The sequence below is a fragment of the Amia ocellicauda genome, chromosome 4 (genome assembly GCF_036373705.1).
Source record: "Amia ocellicauda isolate fAmiCal2 chromosome 4, fAmiCal2.hap1, whole genome shotgun sequence".
Classification (NCBI taxonomy): Eukaryota; Metazoa; Chordata; class Actinopteri; order Amiiformes; family Amiidae; genus Amia; species Amia ocellicauda.
In genome coordinates, this window is record NC_089853.1 from 29,222,734 (window position 1) to 29,240,914 (window position 18,181).

Consider the following 18,181-nt stretch of genomic DNA (forward strand, 5'->3'; position numbering starts at 1 on the left):
GTTTTTCCATTGCATCGTATATGAGACGTGGTCACTAAACTATTACAGACAACTTCTGTAGAATCACGCAAATCAAGCAACAGGAAGTAATTAATTAATGTCTTGATGCAATAGTCTAGTCTAATTTGTTGTTGTGGGAAATCAAGATGGCACTTGTATATAAAGTGATACTGTCATTATTAATTAAAGCTTCTAGTGTGAAAACAAGTAGTAGTTTGTATTGCACATAACATGTAACATTAAAACATGTATTCCTGTTCATCAGTACAACAATAAAGTGATGTACTGCATACACGAGTAATACAATAATTAGTTGTCATTGCACCACAAGTGGCAAAATGCAATAAATAGATTTTGCTTGTATTGGTTCTTCAGGACATTAGGTTTACAGGCTAATATAAGGAACCTTTTACTAAGCCTCGATTGGAAGAGTTCGCAATAAAGCTTGAATCTTTACAAGAAAAGAGTTTCTACAGATGACATATTAAACACTCAGTAAATACATCAAGAGAATTGAGAGTTTACAAAGGAAAGCTTCCTTTATGCGATCACTGCTATGTCAGTTTCTTAAGAAGCAGTGAATAATTAAGCTGGATTGGTATGAATTATAAATGTGTTTTCTGTTTATCTGATATGTGATTAATATTTGAATAGGTATTTATTTTCCTTCCTTATTTGAAGGACTGCACAGTTTGTGAAGAGCAGGAAGAACACCAATTAAAGACTTGCCTCTACCTTGGAGTGGTGGGGATCAGCGGGATTTCTTTCATAACCCTAAAATAAATCTATGTTTGGTTATCCCTGTGGTCTTAACGCAGTTAAAAGCAAATCAGCCCTAACTTCATGCAAATAAAATGTTTAGTATTTACTAAGCAAACTAGACTATATTTCTCATCACTGCATTAAATCATAAACAAAATTAATTCCTTTACTTTAGTTACACTTAATTGCAGTTTAATACAATAATGAGCCTTAATACACCCCTCACTTGCCAAAAGTTAAGTTCATTTGTTTACTTTCATCATTTTAAAATCTGTCTGTATTTCCTTGAATGACATTTTATAAACATCTTGCCATATCACATTCTACTGAAATTAATTCACATCCAACTACAGCCATATTAACTATTGTTGAAATAAATGTTAACCCTCAGACTTGAAGCTGTGTACATGCAGAAGGGTCAAGTGTGGGTCAGACCACATAGTTGACCACATAGTCAAATTGCATCCTTGTTCTCTTGATTATTGTTGTAACGTTCCACTGTGCAAAACAATATCTAACTATACTATTTACATATAAGGAAATGTACTAACAGTACACTGTTCTCAGTTTTTCCTATGGAAACTCTGCCTGTGTGAAGAGAAACCTGCCTTTCTCACCTGCACTGCTGAATAAATTGTATTGACTGCTTTGAACCAAAACCTGAAGCGAAGCTTTCTATGAAATGATGGTACAATGAGTAACCCATGAGAAACAGTGTATAAGCTCCAGTGCAAGGGCTGGTGGGAATGGCAGACTTCTAAACAGAGGAAATGTTAAGTAAAGTTAAATAATGTATTGTAGGGTTCTCATGAAACTTGTGTATATATTATGTGTTTTCTTGTGTGCTCTACCTACCCACAATAAAACAGACATCTTTATGGATCAAATACATTTTTTTAATGTTTAAACAAAAAATAAAATAGCATTCTCATGAAATAATAATTAGAATTCAATACAGTTATGAACCTGCTCGTGATGATACAATAGGCCTTTGTCAGTATCAATGTCAGTGCCAAGCACATTATAATGTCTTTACCATTAAAAATTCAAAAAACATCATAAAAATACATATAAACATATATTCAATAAATATATCAATTTTAGTGAATAAATAAACATCTCATTCATTTCTATTTGCCACAGATATGGGCAGACATGGATTTAGTTACATTCCCTTATTCATCCATATTTCCAAATTCACACTTCATTAGAGCTGATGTAACTTGAATGTATTTTTAACAGTGCACTCCAGACACGGTGGCTGACAAAAATTGCTGTCTGACTTTTATTGTCTGAATTTAGAATTTAACAATAGCAATAAAAGAGCAAACTCTAAATAATGAACATAATGATGTTACTGTATTACCCCATAACTACTTACAGCCTTTCTTTATTGAAGTAAGCCTTAGAATGCTGTCATAACTATTAATTAAGTACTCGAATACTCCTAAATACAACTAAATTAGACTGCATGACAAAATATGCATATCATAGTATGCTGGAATGATGCATTGAGCATTAGAGTGCCCTTTATTTAAATTATCACTTGCCCATTCTTCTCCTTTCCCCCCCTTTTCCCTTTGATTGATTATTGTTTTACCTTGTGATTCAGAAAATGATGTTATTGATTTCAAAACAGAACGCCCTTCTACTGAACGAGTTCACGAGTCAGAAATAGCAACAGATTAAACAAGGATTTCTTAGGCAACTAATCTGCCTTTCCTGATTGCGTTTGTCCAGTTGTTAACCTGCCACTTAGGACAGCTGGCTACAATCACTGAGTGGAACGGAACTCTAACATACACCACATTCCGATGTTCAAGCAAAACATAGACCAAAACACATGATATGTTTTCTAATCTTCGTCACACACATATCATGCAAGCAATCACACATTCAACGTATGACGTAGTCACAGGCTTCTTAGCTATATTTCTAGAGCACAATGCTACTGCAGTCGATTACTCATTGAGACTATTGGTAGCTTTACATTGACAACAATGAAATCCTGTCTTCCTTTACTTTGGAATTCCTTGAAGAGGGTGGGGGCTACTTGAAATGCCTTAATGTAAATTATTGAAGTAGAAACCTGATTAACTGCCAACATGTAGGTACATAAATGACCCTCAAATTAATTCATAGTCACTTTTATGTGCAGTATCAGAATTTACAACAGTCTATTCCTACAGTTTCTCATTTGAAATGTTAAACTGAGACTCTCTGTGTTCTACGCACGCTCTCGACAGTCATCTCTCGCTTGTACTGTAACTGCAGATGTCTTCTAGTTCCCTACATGTCTCCTGTGAACAGTGATTCTAATAACTGGACATTCAAAGCAGCCCAGACCCCAAACCACACACACCACAGCTGTTGGAAAGGGGATGCGATGTCGAGCTCTTTTCTTGTCTGAACTCCTGAAAGATGCAACTCTAGCCTTGTTTTCCCTGATGGCTGAGTCTGACATACCTTCTGGGCTATTTTCTCCACCTTTCACTCAAACACCTGACTGTGCTAGGTCCAAGGATAGTTTTAAGGTCATTAAGACAGTAAGAAATGGAGAAACAGAAGCTGGCGAGCCATGGTTTCTATCAACTTGGTAAATTTAACGGCCCAGTTGAGAAATCAGAGCTGCTGCAATAACAACCCAGATGGTTTGAATTACAGGGATGTGGGCTGCAGCGTTCTTATTGACAGGATTTAGGCAATACTTCTGAATGACCTCAACGTAGTCCCGCTCCCTGGAGACACAGCTGTAACTCCCATAGTCCTCTCCTTGCACAGTGGCAATGAGGTGCAAGCAGTTGCCTCCGTTTTTCTGGCACTCTGTGCTCTTACTGTTGTACTCCCAGGTGTATGTGGCATGCTGGGAGTATATGGGACAGGAGAAGTAGAAGGGGATGTTCATAGGGACAGCGAAATGTCCAGTTAATACTGTACTGATGATATCACGTTTATGCCTGCCCCGTGCAGCTGAAAGAAAGTGATCAAAATAAAATAAAGTTAACAATGAGCCTTTGCGGTTTACCTTCTCCAGATCAATATGCTAGTCTATGGAACTATGGAGTGCACTAAACTGGATATCTCCACTGGGAATTTCCTTGTTCTATTATGACACTCACCACTGAAGACTGCGTGATTATTGTAGACAGACAAATGCGAAAAGGAGGTGGTCAGGTAGAATTTTGTATAGTTTCATTTATAAATTTTTTACTTATGGGGGAGCAGTGGTTGTTTTGAAATAAAGTATATAACTAAACCAGTTGTAGATTTTATTGAAGGACAAGGATCTACCTGATTGGTTGCAAATGCTGGTATTGCCTTCCAGCAAGTTTTGAATGGCCCCTCTGAAAAAGGAAGACACAATATTTGTCATCTATGGAACAACACACATGTTTTGTTCAGCAGATGTGATATTATTGTTGTACTTACTTAGTTACTGGAGCACAACTAGACCCACTCCAGGCACAATATGGGTCACGAGACAACACGCATTTCTCACATTTATCGCCATACGCCTGGCAATTTTGCAGGTCTACAACAGCTATTTGATCTGCATAGCCGACATAAAGCTTTTTCTGGAAACAGAAAAACAAATTGCTAGTTAACATCCTATCATTCCCTAATATAACATCCTTATGGCCCTACTCAGTAAGCACTATACACTTCTCAAGTGTCAATTTTATGAGACCCAGAGACCCATTAAATAATTTCCAGAAATCTAACTTTATACAGGGTACTGATTTACATGAAGCATTATTAGCACCAAAAGTTTTGCATTTACTTGGCTGGATATTCAAGATGGATTTAGCCTTTTCCAGAGTTTTAATCTTCCAATCCTTTTACAAATTAAAAAGGTAAATATAATGATATTAAATTAAATTAAATGCAGGTTTTAAGCCTGCTGTTCATTTATCGGATTGAGCACTAGGGTTCATGGTGTAGAACTCACCTTCTGGGGATTCAGTTTAATGGACTGGATTTCTGCATTATGGCTGAACAGACGAGTTTCAGAAATGATGAAAGGTTTGAAATTGTCATCTAGGATTTTATGGATCTTTCCACTGTCTGTAGGGAAGGGAGAAGCCACAGTGGTTATTAGCTGTTGTCTGGAAGTTATTTTAAGACAAATTATATGTTCAGATCTGAATGAATCACTCTTTTTTATTTTTTTGTTATCTCTATGCAACAAAAATAGATCTAGCTGTCTAGGCTGACATGATTTGCTTTCAGATTGAGCCACGACTTAAACATTTTTTGGAGGAGCTCAGTTTAAGTGAAAGTGATGGGGGACATACTTGTTGATTGAGTACATTTATGAAGCTCCATGTTCTCCATCTTTCAGAGGAGAAAGATAAGCTTTTCTGTAAGTGACTGTGTGACTGTTTGTAAGCCCCCTTCCTAATTGAATAGGAAACAGTCACCTTTTATCTGGATTATATACTTGTGTTTTCTGGTCAAAGTGAGGAGTGATTGGGAGTTTCACTTTTCCTTTTCCAATTTTCTTACATTGAACTAATCTGTTTTTATTGTCATAGAAACCAAATGTGTACAGCATATCCCTATTGTAATTAAGATGCACTCTGCAATATACTGAACAATTCTGAACTGAAGGTTTCTTTGCTACTTTGTTCTCCTCAGATGATGCAAAACTGTATGAATAACCTTATCATGTAAAGTAGACTGGAACCTTCAATTGACAACAACATCAACATTATTGGCATTTATTTCCATAAAAGGTGAAACAGACCCTGACAAAAGCAGTTACCAGTGTATGATATCTGTACCTCGTCAGCATTCTGCATGCCTGCTGTCTGTTGCTGACAGACAGTGTTCTGTGATGCATAAACACAATTATATCTTGTAGTGCTGATAGCATGGTTAGCCAACATGTACAGTGTGCATGGTTCATTTGTATGTATTTGTTTGAGAGCGAGAGATAATCAGACTTTAAGTCCTTGTTCTGCACTCTCAATTCTTTGGAAAATGTGTTCAGCATTGAAATTGACTTAAATACACAAATTTAAAACAGGAAAAATGAATGCTGCCTATGTAGACAGTATTCTGTGGGTGTTTTAACTATGAGCAGTGGAGGTCAAAACTTTTGATGAAGATGCTCATATACAGTTGGGCTGGTACTGAGAATCATCATTGTTGTCCTTCACTCTGATGTTAGACTCTTTCCGGGTAGATAATGGCATAAAAGCTTTCCATGCCCAACACATTACGGTTACAACATGATGCACAGATCAATGCAGAATCTCAGTGTCGAAAACATTTGGCTCTCCCTCAACCTTTCAATACTATATATTGCTTCCGCACAATTAACCTGTATCCAATATCATTTTTCTATTTGCACTAGGCTGGGGAAAATGTGCAAAAGAGAGCCTTCTGAAAAGGATTTGCAAAACATTACGCAGGTGTTAAGGGGACATACCAGTAGCAAGGAACAGCACATTGTGTTGCCTTCCATCAGCAGCCGTGACATTGTCCACAATGATCTTGGTATAGTTGTTGGTACTTATGTAAAATGGAGCCTCAAGGTGCAGTGGATGGATCCACTGCTCCATCTCTGGGTGGTCTTTAATGACACTTATAGTTGACATGGGGAGGTCCTTGGTGTTATTGACACACTGAAACACATAGGAATTTCAATAGCTTCATTAAAACATAACACACACGATTCTAAAAACTTTCACATTTAAAAATAAGGGGCAGATGTCAAAAGTCAGCATGTATGCTCTGTTAGGGTTTCAGGAAGTGTTGAGCCAGAATTCCCTGGATAACTAATTACATTACATTATTTGTCATTTAGCAGACGCTCTTATCCAGGGCAACTTACATTTGTACCCATTTATACAGCTGGGCATTTTACTGGAGCAATCTAAGTGAAGTACCTTGCTCAAGGGTACAACAGCACTGCTCCACCCAGGATTTTAACCCACAACCTTGTTATGAGTCCAGAGCCCTAACCACTACTCCACAGTGCTGCCTAATTCTGTTAACATAGTGACAAATAATGTTTTACCTATTTTTGCAATTTTTCATTGTGTGCTTTTGTTCTGTTTGTGTACTGACAGAAGTGAATGTTTTCATTTCAGTTCAGACAAAACATGTTTAGCAATAACATCAGCAATAATTATGATCATTATGTTTTCTGTAGGTGGCGAAGTCACCTCATGCTGGAGTTTTGGGACGTTTTTACAAAATGACACCATTATACTAAACACAAGTTTCTATTTTCCTTGTGAAGAAATTCAATTCTGAAAATCACACACTGTAACTTATATTGCATTAACCTATTCATACAAACTACCACAGGCGAGTGCGATGATTCTAGTGATGCAAATGTTGGATTGCACTGGGATCAAATGACTGGCTTTCCTTTTTTTAATGACATATTGTTTACTGGACACAAACAATCTCTACTGCTCATTCATCTCCTCTGGTGTTGGACAGGAGAAAATAATTACTCTGTCTGCACTATTTGTCCCACAGCTGTGGATACACAAACACTGCATGTTGTCTATGGAAACTTTAATTACTATCAAGGATTAAGAATATGGAGTAAGAAACACTTGGTTGACTTAATAATAATTACTAGACTTGCCAGAGCAATGCTTTTGACATCCTTGATTTTTTGGTACGTTTTCCATTTTAAAGTTGCTTATATGATAGAATCGATCTGGTGGAAGTGTGGTGCATGTCTTATGTACACTATAGCAACATGAAAAGATGCATTAAACCATCATTTTAGGCATCATGACAGTTGCCCTTTAAGATCTAATTAACTGCTTGCTCTTCTGTGTACAGTGGGTTGTGTGAAAAATATTTTAAAAACAAAATATTCAAATTTGAGTGGCTTCCTTATGTTCATAAACATTCTTGGCAAAGGAATCAATACAATAATCAATAATAAAAAATAATAACAATTTGAATAAAATATGAATAAAAATCTAATATGTAGACAGAATAAAGGCATAGAGGAAGAGACTTGAATTAATTCAAGCATAAAGCAATTGATTATTCGATCTTCAAACTCAATGCAGCATAAAATGCAGAAGTAATAATGACCTGTTAAAAAGGGACATAATTGCCTCAGGTACTTTTTGAGCTCTAGTGTAAGTCTCTATTATGACAAGAAGATTATTATTATAGTTTCAATTATTGACAATTAATTAATTAATATTGTAATTAAAACCGCAACAACTTCCCACAATATTATACTTTATTCTTTAAAAACATGACTTTGCAGTATTTTGACCAAAATCTCCAGAGCAAGTTCTCTCTGCCCATCAAGAACCTATTGTGGGTTATAGTCTGCTGCAGTTAACATCAAAAGAGCATATATCATTAATTGTGATGACTTATGACACGTACATCTGGTGTAGCCCCACACCATATGCCACTACCACATCATCTGGTGCGCCCACCAGGCTTAAATCTGAGACTGCCGTGAATTAGCTCATGTCATTAAATCCACCCACATTTAAACAGTGAGATTCATTAGCTTGTAAAGGTTTAACTTGAATAGTCTAGAATCTCATCTGTTTGTCCTCAGATCTTAGTCCAGTCCCTCCGGGCAAACTTTTTGTAAGTGAACAAGTGAGGACACCCACCAAGATTGAGTTACCTTTAGTTAATGACTAGAAAATATTGAAATTCCAAAAGGTCTTCCCATATCAAAGAAAATAAACTCCTTCTAAAGCATACCCCTCCAGCCCTGGATTAATTTTTGTGTAGTGGGAGCTCAGTCTCACAGGAATGTGCAATCTAGTCCAGCAGGGTAAAAGGAATGGCCATCCCTGCCAACTTTGAATCTGTTGTTGTCTGATTAAACCTACAAGTGGATTCATCAGCCCTGACACAGCCAGGCACTCACATTCATTTACAGCATACTGCAAGTCAGACATGGAATGTTTTATTGAATAAATAAAGAGTTTTTCATTTTAGATTATGAATTTCAGTATCTTAAGTGAAAATTCCACAATGGTAAATTTAGACATGCCTTGGAGTGTGTAATGCCAAGACAATAGCTTACCATCCCTGGCCTTGGGCTAGGCACGTCTCCCGAGAAGCCTTTGAAATTGGAGTTGTCAAATATTTTTTCAAACTCTTTCACCGAGTAAATACAAACAGCTGAAGAATTCCTGTCAACAACGAGACAAAAAGATGTTATCCGGGGAAACACTAGTTTTTCTGTTGTCATGCACACAAATGTGGGAAGGAAAAGTTGGAGGCAGAATCACGCAGGAGGCAGGGCGTGTGCTCACCAGCTGCTAGAGAACAGGGCATACACTCGGCTTTTTCTCCAGTCGTCTGCATGCTGGATATAGATGTCATGCAGACGATTAAAATAGAGGGACTCCTTGGGGATTCCACACACAAGCCGAGCTTTCAGGAAAGATGTCCATATATTCTGGAAAAACCTCTTGGAGCCTCCTTCATCCACCTGAGTGGGAAAGGCAAAACAACAAGAAGTCAGTGATGGGAAACATGAGGAGAACCACACAGGTGATGGCAAAGGAACAATTTGGGAGGTACTGATGGTCCAAAAGTGTTTTAAGCACATAACAGTTTCAGGCTCGATGTGTTGCTGCTTCAATTTCATTACCTCAGTGGGCGGTTTAGTGCTTAACTGAACAAGTTATTTACTGGATAGGATACCTGACATTTGGGGGGATCTCAAAAAAGCACAGTAAAGACAAAAGGTGAATATATAATCTACAGAACACATATAATCAAAGGCGTCTGGGGGAGGGTTGGCATTGAGGAACACCAATTGGCAGATGGCAGATAAGAAAACTGTGGTAAATAAATATAGCAACTGTCTGGGGGAATGCAGGTGGCTGAGCAGAAATTGAGGCCACAAGAATGTGCACAGAAGTCTCCGAAGTTTAACGTTGTTCAGATCAGTAATCTGTAGAATTGTTAAGGTCTCTTGAGGATTTCCTTAATTGGTTTATAACAAGGACATCCTTATCTGTGTTAGTCTGGAAAATAGATCTATCCAAAGGTCATTTTCCCATGACCTATAATTTAATCATGTTCCCTTTAAATCAAACATTTCTACTGTACATATTTATCAGCTTTAGTTTTCTTATGCAGGGCGTTTGTAAATTATCAGTACAGTATCATGCTATCTCCATACTTGTGTAATTTATTTAGTACTTTGATTAAAAAGGCATTAAATCTACAAATATATGGATGTCTAAAGATGTCTAAAGGCTTTCTGTAACTGCAATATAACTGTGCAGTACCACAGTGAATATTTTGTTTCTGAACTGAGATGAGTGTCTCTAGAATGTTGCTGACAGTAGGTAAACCTTAATTGATGTTAACCTCTACTCTGAAAACATACACTCAATTTAAAATCCATGTCAGCCCTTAAATATAGGGAAGTATGCAGTTTTTCTACAATAGCAAGCAGTATAACCATTGTTTGCAAAACTCTGTTCCAATTGCATTTACTGAAGAGGAGCCAAAAATGCTCTAACCTTGGGGTCTTTGTCTGTAGCCAAACTGCTGAATACACACTGGAATCATATTCCGTAATGTCCTGTACTCATTTTACATTTCATATTTTGCTATCCTCTATTATCAGAGATGGGTATAGAATTGTGTTTAGCATCCCTTAACAAAGCATATTAAAAAGTGTAAATGTTATTTTTCTTGATCAACTTGGATCATTGTCAACATACATTGCAAGGATTCTTTTAAACATACTGTATCTTTGCTCCACTTCCCCAGAAAAGAGTACTAGTGATGTGAACGAGGGCAAGAATGCCATAAAAACACATTTCACAGTTCAGATACGTTTTTTTTTTTGCATGTTTTCAGTTACACCAACTTCAGATGTAGCCTAGTTCTGGGAAAGGTAGATACTTATATCTTGTATTGGTTAACCACCACCCGCAAGTAGTTGGTGCTGTTATGTGAATACCTTGCACATCCGAGCAACTCTGGAGATCCAAGGGTCCGCCTCTGGGCTGCTGTCGGAGTTCTTCTCCCGAAAGAAGATATAGATCTTATCGTTGTGTGGGTCTTCTTTTCTGCTGACCCAAGAGGCAGAGATAAACGTTGGCTCTGTGGGAAGATCAACCATTAATTCACATCAGGAATCAGCACGCAGGGCTCAAGATCTGTTGAGTCTGTAATTGGTTGAGGGGGGGAGGGGGACTTGCTGTTTATCTCAAAAGCTCCATTCACTGCTTATAATTTAGCTTGGACATCACTACATTGCAAATTAAAAGTAAATATTACATACCAGACTCAAAAAGTTTAATGAAACTAGAACACAACTTACGTGATTACATCTAGATGTTTATTTGACAGTGCTTTTGTGTAGATATTAATCTAAACATTAGAAAAGTGCTCAAGGAGGATCTGTCAACCACGAAACCTGAGGTAAGGTGACGTAATATTGCGTGCTGTGCTACAACTCGCTCCTGATGCCTTGAAAAGGATAATGTCAGTGAGACTGTAGGACTGTGTCACAGTACTGCAGAGGTTGTGGGAATGTTCATTGAACATTTTGCAGCTTTTCATTGATAATCCTGTCTTTCCAGATCTTCCTGTCTTTTCCCTCTTCTGACCCTCTCATCCCCTCACGCATCTCTTCCTGCTTGTCTGCTATTTCCACCTGGATGCACTTGCACCACCTCAACCTCTCCAAATCGGATCTCCTCTTTCTCCCCCACTCTTCCTCACCTTCTGCTGACCTCCCCATCTCGATCCCCTTGGAATCCACCACACTCTCTCCTTCTTCTTCCGCTAAAAATCTAGGAGTCACCTTCGATCCTGCGCTCTCCTACACCCAGCACATCACCACGCTGACACGCACCTGTAGATTCTTCCTGAGCAACATACGCCGGATCCGTCCCTTCCTCACCGACTACTCAACTCAGCTACTTGTCTAGTCACTGGTCCTCTCCTGCCTGGACTACTGCAACTCCCTCCTGGCCGGCCTGCCTGCATCTACTACCCGCCCACTCCAGCTCATCCAGAACTCTGCGGCTTGTCTGGTGTCTCTCTGCCCAGATCCGCACACGCTACTCCACTGCTCCGCTCCCTCCACTGGCTCATGATAGCGGCACGCATTCAGTTCAAGACTTTGGCCCTCACCTACCGCTGTCTCGACCACACTGCACCAAGCTACCTTCAGTCACTCGTCTCTCCATACATCCCCTCCAGACCACTGCGCTCCTCCAGTGCCAGAAGGCTAACTCTGCCTCCTCTCCACTCTCCTTCCTCCAGAGCCGCTCCTTCTCATCCCTGGCCCCTAAATGGTGGAACGACCTGCCCACCGAAGTCAAAACAGCAGAGTCCTTGACCTCATTGCGGCGCTTACTCAAGACGCATCTCTTCCGACAGCACTTGTAATATTAGTCCTCTATCCCTGCTAGATAGCACTTCACAGTTTTTATTATGCTTCTCGCGTTCTTGATTGTTTTCCTCCTTGCTCCCTTTCCCGTAGCCCTCGTCTGTGACCCTACATCTTGACAGCACTTAGCTTTCACCGTCCAGGATGTAGGAAGTCACTTACTGTACTTGTGTAAATTGGAATTTGTAAAATGTATTATATTTTGAATTGCTATGTTTTAGTTAAATTGAATTTGTAATGATTGATGCCTTGTACTTCTCTGTATTTTTGCACTTTGTTTGCACTTATGTTGTAAGTCACCCTGGATAAGGGCGTCTGCCAAGAAATAATATTAATAATAATAATAATAATAATAATAATAATAATAATAATAATAATAATTCCCCAGTATCTTGTGGCAGCTGCTCCAGCAGGGGGAGAGAGACAGACATAATACACTTGAGCTCTTTACTCACCGACTAACCATTTATCATACATCCAGACTTTAGTTTTATTGCCCAGCATTCTTCGAAACTGTAGATGACTGCCTTGCTCATATAGAGGAGCCGCTGCATACAAGTCACCTTCTGTAAAAACATACGGAAAAAAATTAAGTTTACCAGGCGTTTGCCTTGTGCCCACTTCCTACGCTTTGTTGTTTTTCATTCCTGTGGCCCTGCACTTTAATTCTGTAGTTCCCTAGACTAATATAGTGTGAAGCACTCACAGAGATCAGGTACACACATATAGTTATTACTTGATCTGCTTTACAGAACTGAACTATGTAATGCAGCCACCAAAGCACTTTATTTCAAGGGAGATAGTAGTATTTCCACTGGCCTGAGCTTTTGCATCTTCCTGTGCTATTATTTATTTGCTCTTCTATGCATATGTTGTGTGGAACTACATTTAGGAGCCTTGGTAATTAAATTAGATGCATTATAAATATTAACAGTTTTGTCCAGCTTTTTTTTTTTTTTTTCTCACAGAATTCAAAAATAATCTCCATCTTATATTTGTTGAGGGAGTGGGTTCCACCGGTTTGATGAAATCCTGGAATTTCCTACTGTAATTTACAAATTCAGCACAGGATGTTTGGGATTAAGAGAACAACATATGGGCAGATTAAGAGGAAGAAACATTTGCACTGGTCCAGAACTATGAACATAGTTTTTACATTGTATGTATTTAAAGATCAGGTGATTGGACTGCCTAAGGAATACATTGGGGAATTCAGCTGATGCTTTTAAGTCAGCAAACACTTACCCACAGACAGCGACAAGGAATTCTGGGTGTAAAAGAATGGAGAAATTCCATTTCCTTTATGGCTTTCAACAGCCTTCATTGATTCATTACCAGCCTGATTATGCTATATGAGGGGAAAACAACAATAACAACAAAGAACAATAAATCAAAGTTAATCTTTTTTTTAACATAGGTGTATGAAGCATATTCAAACATTGACTGAACAGGTAACTGCTGATCTGCAAATGTTCTGCAAGATAATCCCTAACAGATGGCAGGTTGAGAAGAATTATGCTTGTCAGAAAAATATGTTTTTGAACTTGCAGAAAAATCTGTGCACGTTGTTTCTGTTAAATCCAGATTCTGTGATGCTATATTCTCTTAAGCCCAGAATCTTGTATAACACTGTGAAGAAGTCTGTCGGACTTCATTGAAGCTCGACAAAGCACAATGTAACACAATGTAACCACAAAGTCCACAGCTATTGTTCATGCAGGCTGTGTGAACTTGGACATTTGTTGACTCAGAAGACCACATTGTCTAGTTTAGGTCAAGTGGGAGACCATTTAGGCTGGGAGTCTGAGAGACAAACAAAAAGTGCTTCTTCATTAAGATGGTCAAGGCAGAGTCATAGTTTCTTACCAGCTGCCAGATATATAGTGTCATAGTATGTGGATATGCTGGTTAAATGTAGGAGTATTTTTGGATAATGAATGCATGTCGTGAAACGTGATTAGTCATGACTCATCACTGGTAGATATAAATGCCTAATGAAGTAGGATGAGTAAACAGCAATGTCTCTGAGAAAGTTTTTACAAAATCACTACGTTTTTCAACTAGCCCTGCATCGGGACATCATTTAAGTACTTTTATACAGGGCTTTCTGTTGAGTTATCCCATAAAATACAGATAGTTATTTGTGCTCATTGCTGTTTTTCAGAACCATATTGAATTAACCCTCCATTAAAATACAGAGATCTGATCTTTCCGTCTGATTTCTTGTATACAGACTCCAGTGAGAGGTTTCCTAGTTAATACACCTAATGCCAATATAAAGAACAATGACCCACAAATCGCCTCTTATGGCTAAAAGGACTGTGTTGCCCGTCAATTTGCTATGAAAATAGCTATAACCTACAGAGTACACGTACCAGCTTCCAGCAATGGGGCTTCAATGCATTTGTCCCACATACAAAAACACTGTCTTGGAATTCCTGTATGACAGTAATGACATTTTCACAAGAATCCTAAAAGAGATCACAAAAAACTAATATTTAGATACACATTGAAAGTTGGTCCGCTAAAAGCAATAACTCCCTTTGCAAGAGCACAATACATTCATTAATGGTATGCAAGTGTCTTTTATAGGCCAGGAGTAGCTTACTGGATAGCATCATGTCTAATACAATTGTAATTCTGGCTAAATGGGATTGCATGCCCATTAGTTTCTGTAAATTCAGAAACTCTCATGTCTGACATTATTTGTTTTTTTTGGGGCGAAAAACAGAAGTCCATAATTGAGGAAGTCTACAAACAGCCACAAATCTCTTACTCAAACTACCAAGTAGATTTTGTGTCCCTTTTATGCACATCATCTGTTCAATGTATTGCAAAACAATTTAAAAATAAATTAACCAATGTTTTGAAACACCAGTTTAAAGGATTGGTATACCCTGCCCCTGCCACCACATACCACACATAAATAAACACAGACAAATAGACAGCCATTTCAATAACATTTCAATAACAAAAAACATCACCCCACTACACTGGCAAATACAAGGCAAGAATATTCTGTGTTTTACAGCATCTGGAGTGAAGTTCTTGTTTTAGTTCAACTCTCTGAAACTGACCTGTCGGCAGGATCGTGTCCCAGTTACTTCCAAAGAGAAATTCTGTGGAAAGTAACATTAACTTTTATTAAAAGATGCAAAAGAATTACACAGTTTCTTTCCTCTTTTTTCTTATTTCAGAGCTAATACGTTGCTTTGATGAAAGCAAAAACAGACAGCCTGGAGGATTTTTTTCTTCCACGTATTGTCCTCATAATCACATCACAATAAAATACATTTTCAAAGTGAGTGACAGAGGCCATTATTTGGTTAAAACAAACTCTAAGGATGCCAATCTTTCTTATTGTTCATGCATCCAAGTGCTAATTCTGGGCATTTAACTTTAAGTTATTGTCACAATTGAATGGAAGTCATCAAAATATTTAAACACATTTCTGTATGCACTGCTACTGAAAAAACATTTGTATTGTTACATATTTTACTGCATGACAAGTTCTCAGTTTAATGTGGGAAATCTACAGCCTGATTCATTGCGTTTCATTTTCAATTAACAACCTTTACTGGTGCACTGCATTTTTAATGCCTTGGCAACAAGCCTACGTGTTTCCATTGTATTCCACTGCAAAAACACCAAGCCTGTTCAGCTGTCTACTTTGTCAGTCACAAACATCCCACAGACAAGACAAATACAGTGCTGATTGGAGACTCCCAGATAGTACCCAAGATACAATGTTAAAAGACACAATGTTAATGATTTTCATGTGGCAGCTGTTGTAGTTTGTCACAGTCTTGATTGTATACATGGTGCATGGGTGTGTGTCATGGAAAAATGCCCCAGTCAAACTTGTAGAGAGAGATGTCACTACTCCCAAACACTGAATAACCATCTGTTAGGTCAAAACCACAGCTATAACTATCAGCATATTACTCAGTAGGGGGGTTTAGAGAGATATTTTAATAGAGGCAAGTAGAGCGTCTGGATTTGAAACAGTTCTTCTTTAATATTTTAAGGACATTGTCAAATTATGGGGTTCAGTCAGTTACCAAGTAATGATTCTTGACTAGAACCCAAATCGGTCAAGGAGGTAGGGGTTAGCTTATCTCTTTTCGGTTGTGCTAAACAGGAGACATTTAATTTAGTTAATTTTGTGGAATTGTTTAACCCATCATCAATTCTAGACCATAATCTCCATGGGGAAAAAAACAAGCATCATCACTTTAAGAATATAAACAAAATAAGCAAACAGTCAATTTGTGGTAAGGCAATTAAATCCTGTGGGGACAAACTAAGAAACAGCAAAACAAAGGAAATCTTCAAAGGGATTTTTAAATGCATCTACCTGCACAAATGTGTTCTGGTTGAGCTCAACCCTGTAGACAGCATTCGTCCCCCCAACATACAGTTCGTCATTGCTCTCCGAGAGGAAGAGTACTGTATGGTTCTGATTTTGGGTATACCTTAGCCTGTCAGTATCAGCTGAAATAAATAAATACATGTTTTTCCCAAAATCTGGCACTTATGTTAATCCACACCAAAAGAAAGATTCACGTGGGGGAACACAAACAATATCAGAACTTGCAATCATTTCTGAGTGGAAACTACAGATGGTGTTAGCATATACCATTCCTCAATTACAGCTAGCAAATTTGTCCAAGTTTGCTGTTATACAAACGTTATTTAAGAGCATTTAAAAACATTTTATAACAAAACTGAAAAACATTTTGGCAAAGGATCCTTAATAAAATTACATAAATATTGTTTTCAGAAATTGAAAAAGATTAAAATAAGTGTGTGTGTGTGTGTGTGTGTGTATATATATATATATATATATATATATTCAAATTGCAAACAATGCTTAGAAAAACCTCTAACTGTTGGATACTATATGGCAATTATAGTCTAAACATAAGTGTTTGTGTTTCAAACATATACACTTCAGTACAAAATTGATTTGTATACATTACTGAAAAGTAAACTATTAATTTACTAGTGGATTTTACATAAGAAACACCCTATATAGGCTACTAATAATATACCCCATATAGGCAATACATTAATTACATACATTTAGAGTTGCCCTCTTCCTCTATCTGTCAATAATTATTTTTAGCAGAATTACAATTGTTACAATATATCACAGTATTCTTTACATACAGTTACCATTTTATACAGTTGCGTTTTTACTGCAACAATCTAGGTAAAGTACCAAGGATACAGCAGCAGTGTCCCCCAGCTGGGACCCACTTTAGTCCAGACCGCTACTCCACACTGCTTCCCATTTATCTATTTACTTTCATGTCAAAAGAGCTTTATTGGCATGGCAGGGATAGACAAGTATTGCCAAAGCATTTACAGCAAAACAACTAAAAGTAACATAGATTAAGCAGAAAAAATGATATAGGAAACAATGTACATTTACAAGAATAATCATTAAAAGAAAAAGATGTTTACAAATAGATACATGAATAATAATAATGATCAGAAAAGTACATAAAACACATATAAAGGAAGGAGAAGAAGAGGATCTATATATCTATCGACACAGACAGGTGATGAACATTTCATTCTCCAACATTGGATTGTTCTTACCTTGTCGGATGATCAGTCTGGGTATTGCATCCAGAGAACCTGTAGTAAAACGCAAGATCCATGTCAGCATGACTGTTGTTCTTTGAAATATCATTTCGGCTGTATAATATGAAATATACCGCTATTCCCAGTTCATGGACTTGGTGCATTAGACACAGCAATGCGACTGTGAGTGTGGAGACCGAGACAGGAGATGCTAGAGAGGAAAGGGGGGCGGAGCGGCTTGGAAGGGTCTATGGAGGAGGTGTAAAACATATAACCATCATCATCATCATCATCATCATCATAATTAGTAGTATTATTAATTTTACTAAATCTTTCAAAATAGCCACGTATGTGTTGCTTTAGATGGCATAATAATATATTATTATATTAATATAGCGCAAGTATGATATAATTCGATATAATAAACAGTACTAGTGTGCATTTGCT

General features: G+C 37.7%; 1 protein-coding gene across 1 annotated transcript; it reads right to left on the reverse strand.

Moving 5' to 3' along the window:
- Window positions 1–1,636: 1,636 nt before the first annotated feature.
- sema7a (semaphorin 7A (JohnMiltonHagen blood group)) lies at window positions 1,637–18,103 on the reverse strand. Its single transcript, XM_066701777.1, has 14 exons — window positions 17,750–18,103; window positions 16,500–16,636; window positions 15,220–15,261; window positions 14,518–14,613; window positions 13,388–13,490; window positions 12,598–12,708; window positions 10,703–10,845; window positions 9,033–9,211; window positions 8,801–8,909; window positions 6,197–6,392; window positions 4,712–4,827; window positions 4,192–4,337; window positions 4,054–4,106; window positions 1,637–3,732 (listed from the first exon to the last, which is right to left on the reverse strand). Exons 1-14 carry the CDS (start codon window positions 17,841–17,843, stop codon window positions 3,365–3,367), a joined length of 1,893 nt encoding a protein of 630 aa, XP_066557874.1. The 5' UTR covers window positions 17,844–18,103; the 3' UTR covers window positions 1,637–3,364.
- Between the last annotated feature and the right edge of the window lie 78 nt (window positions 18,104–18,181).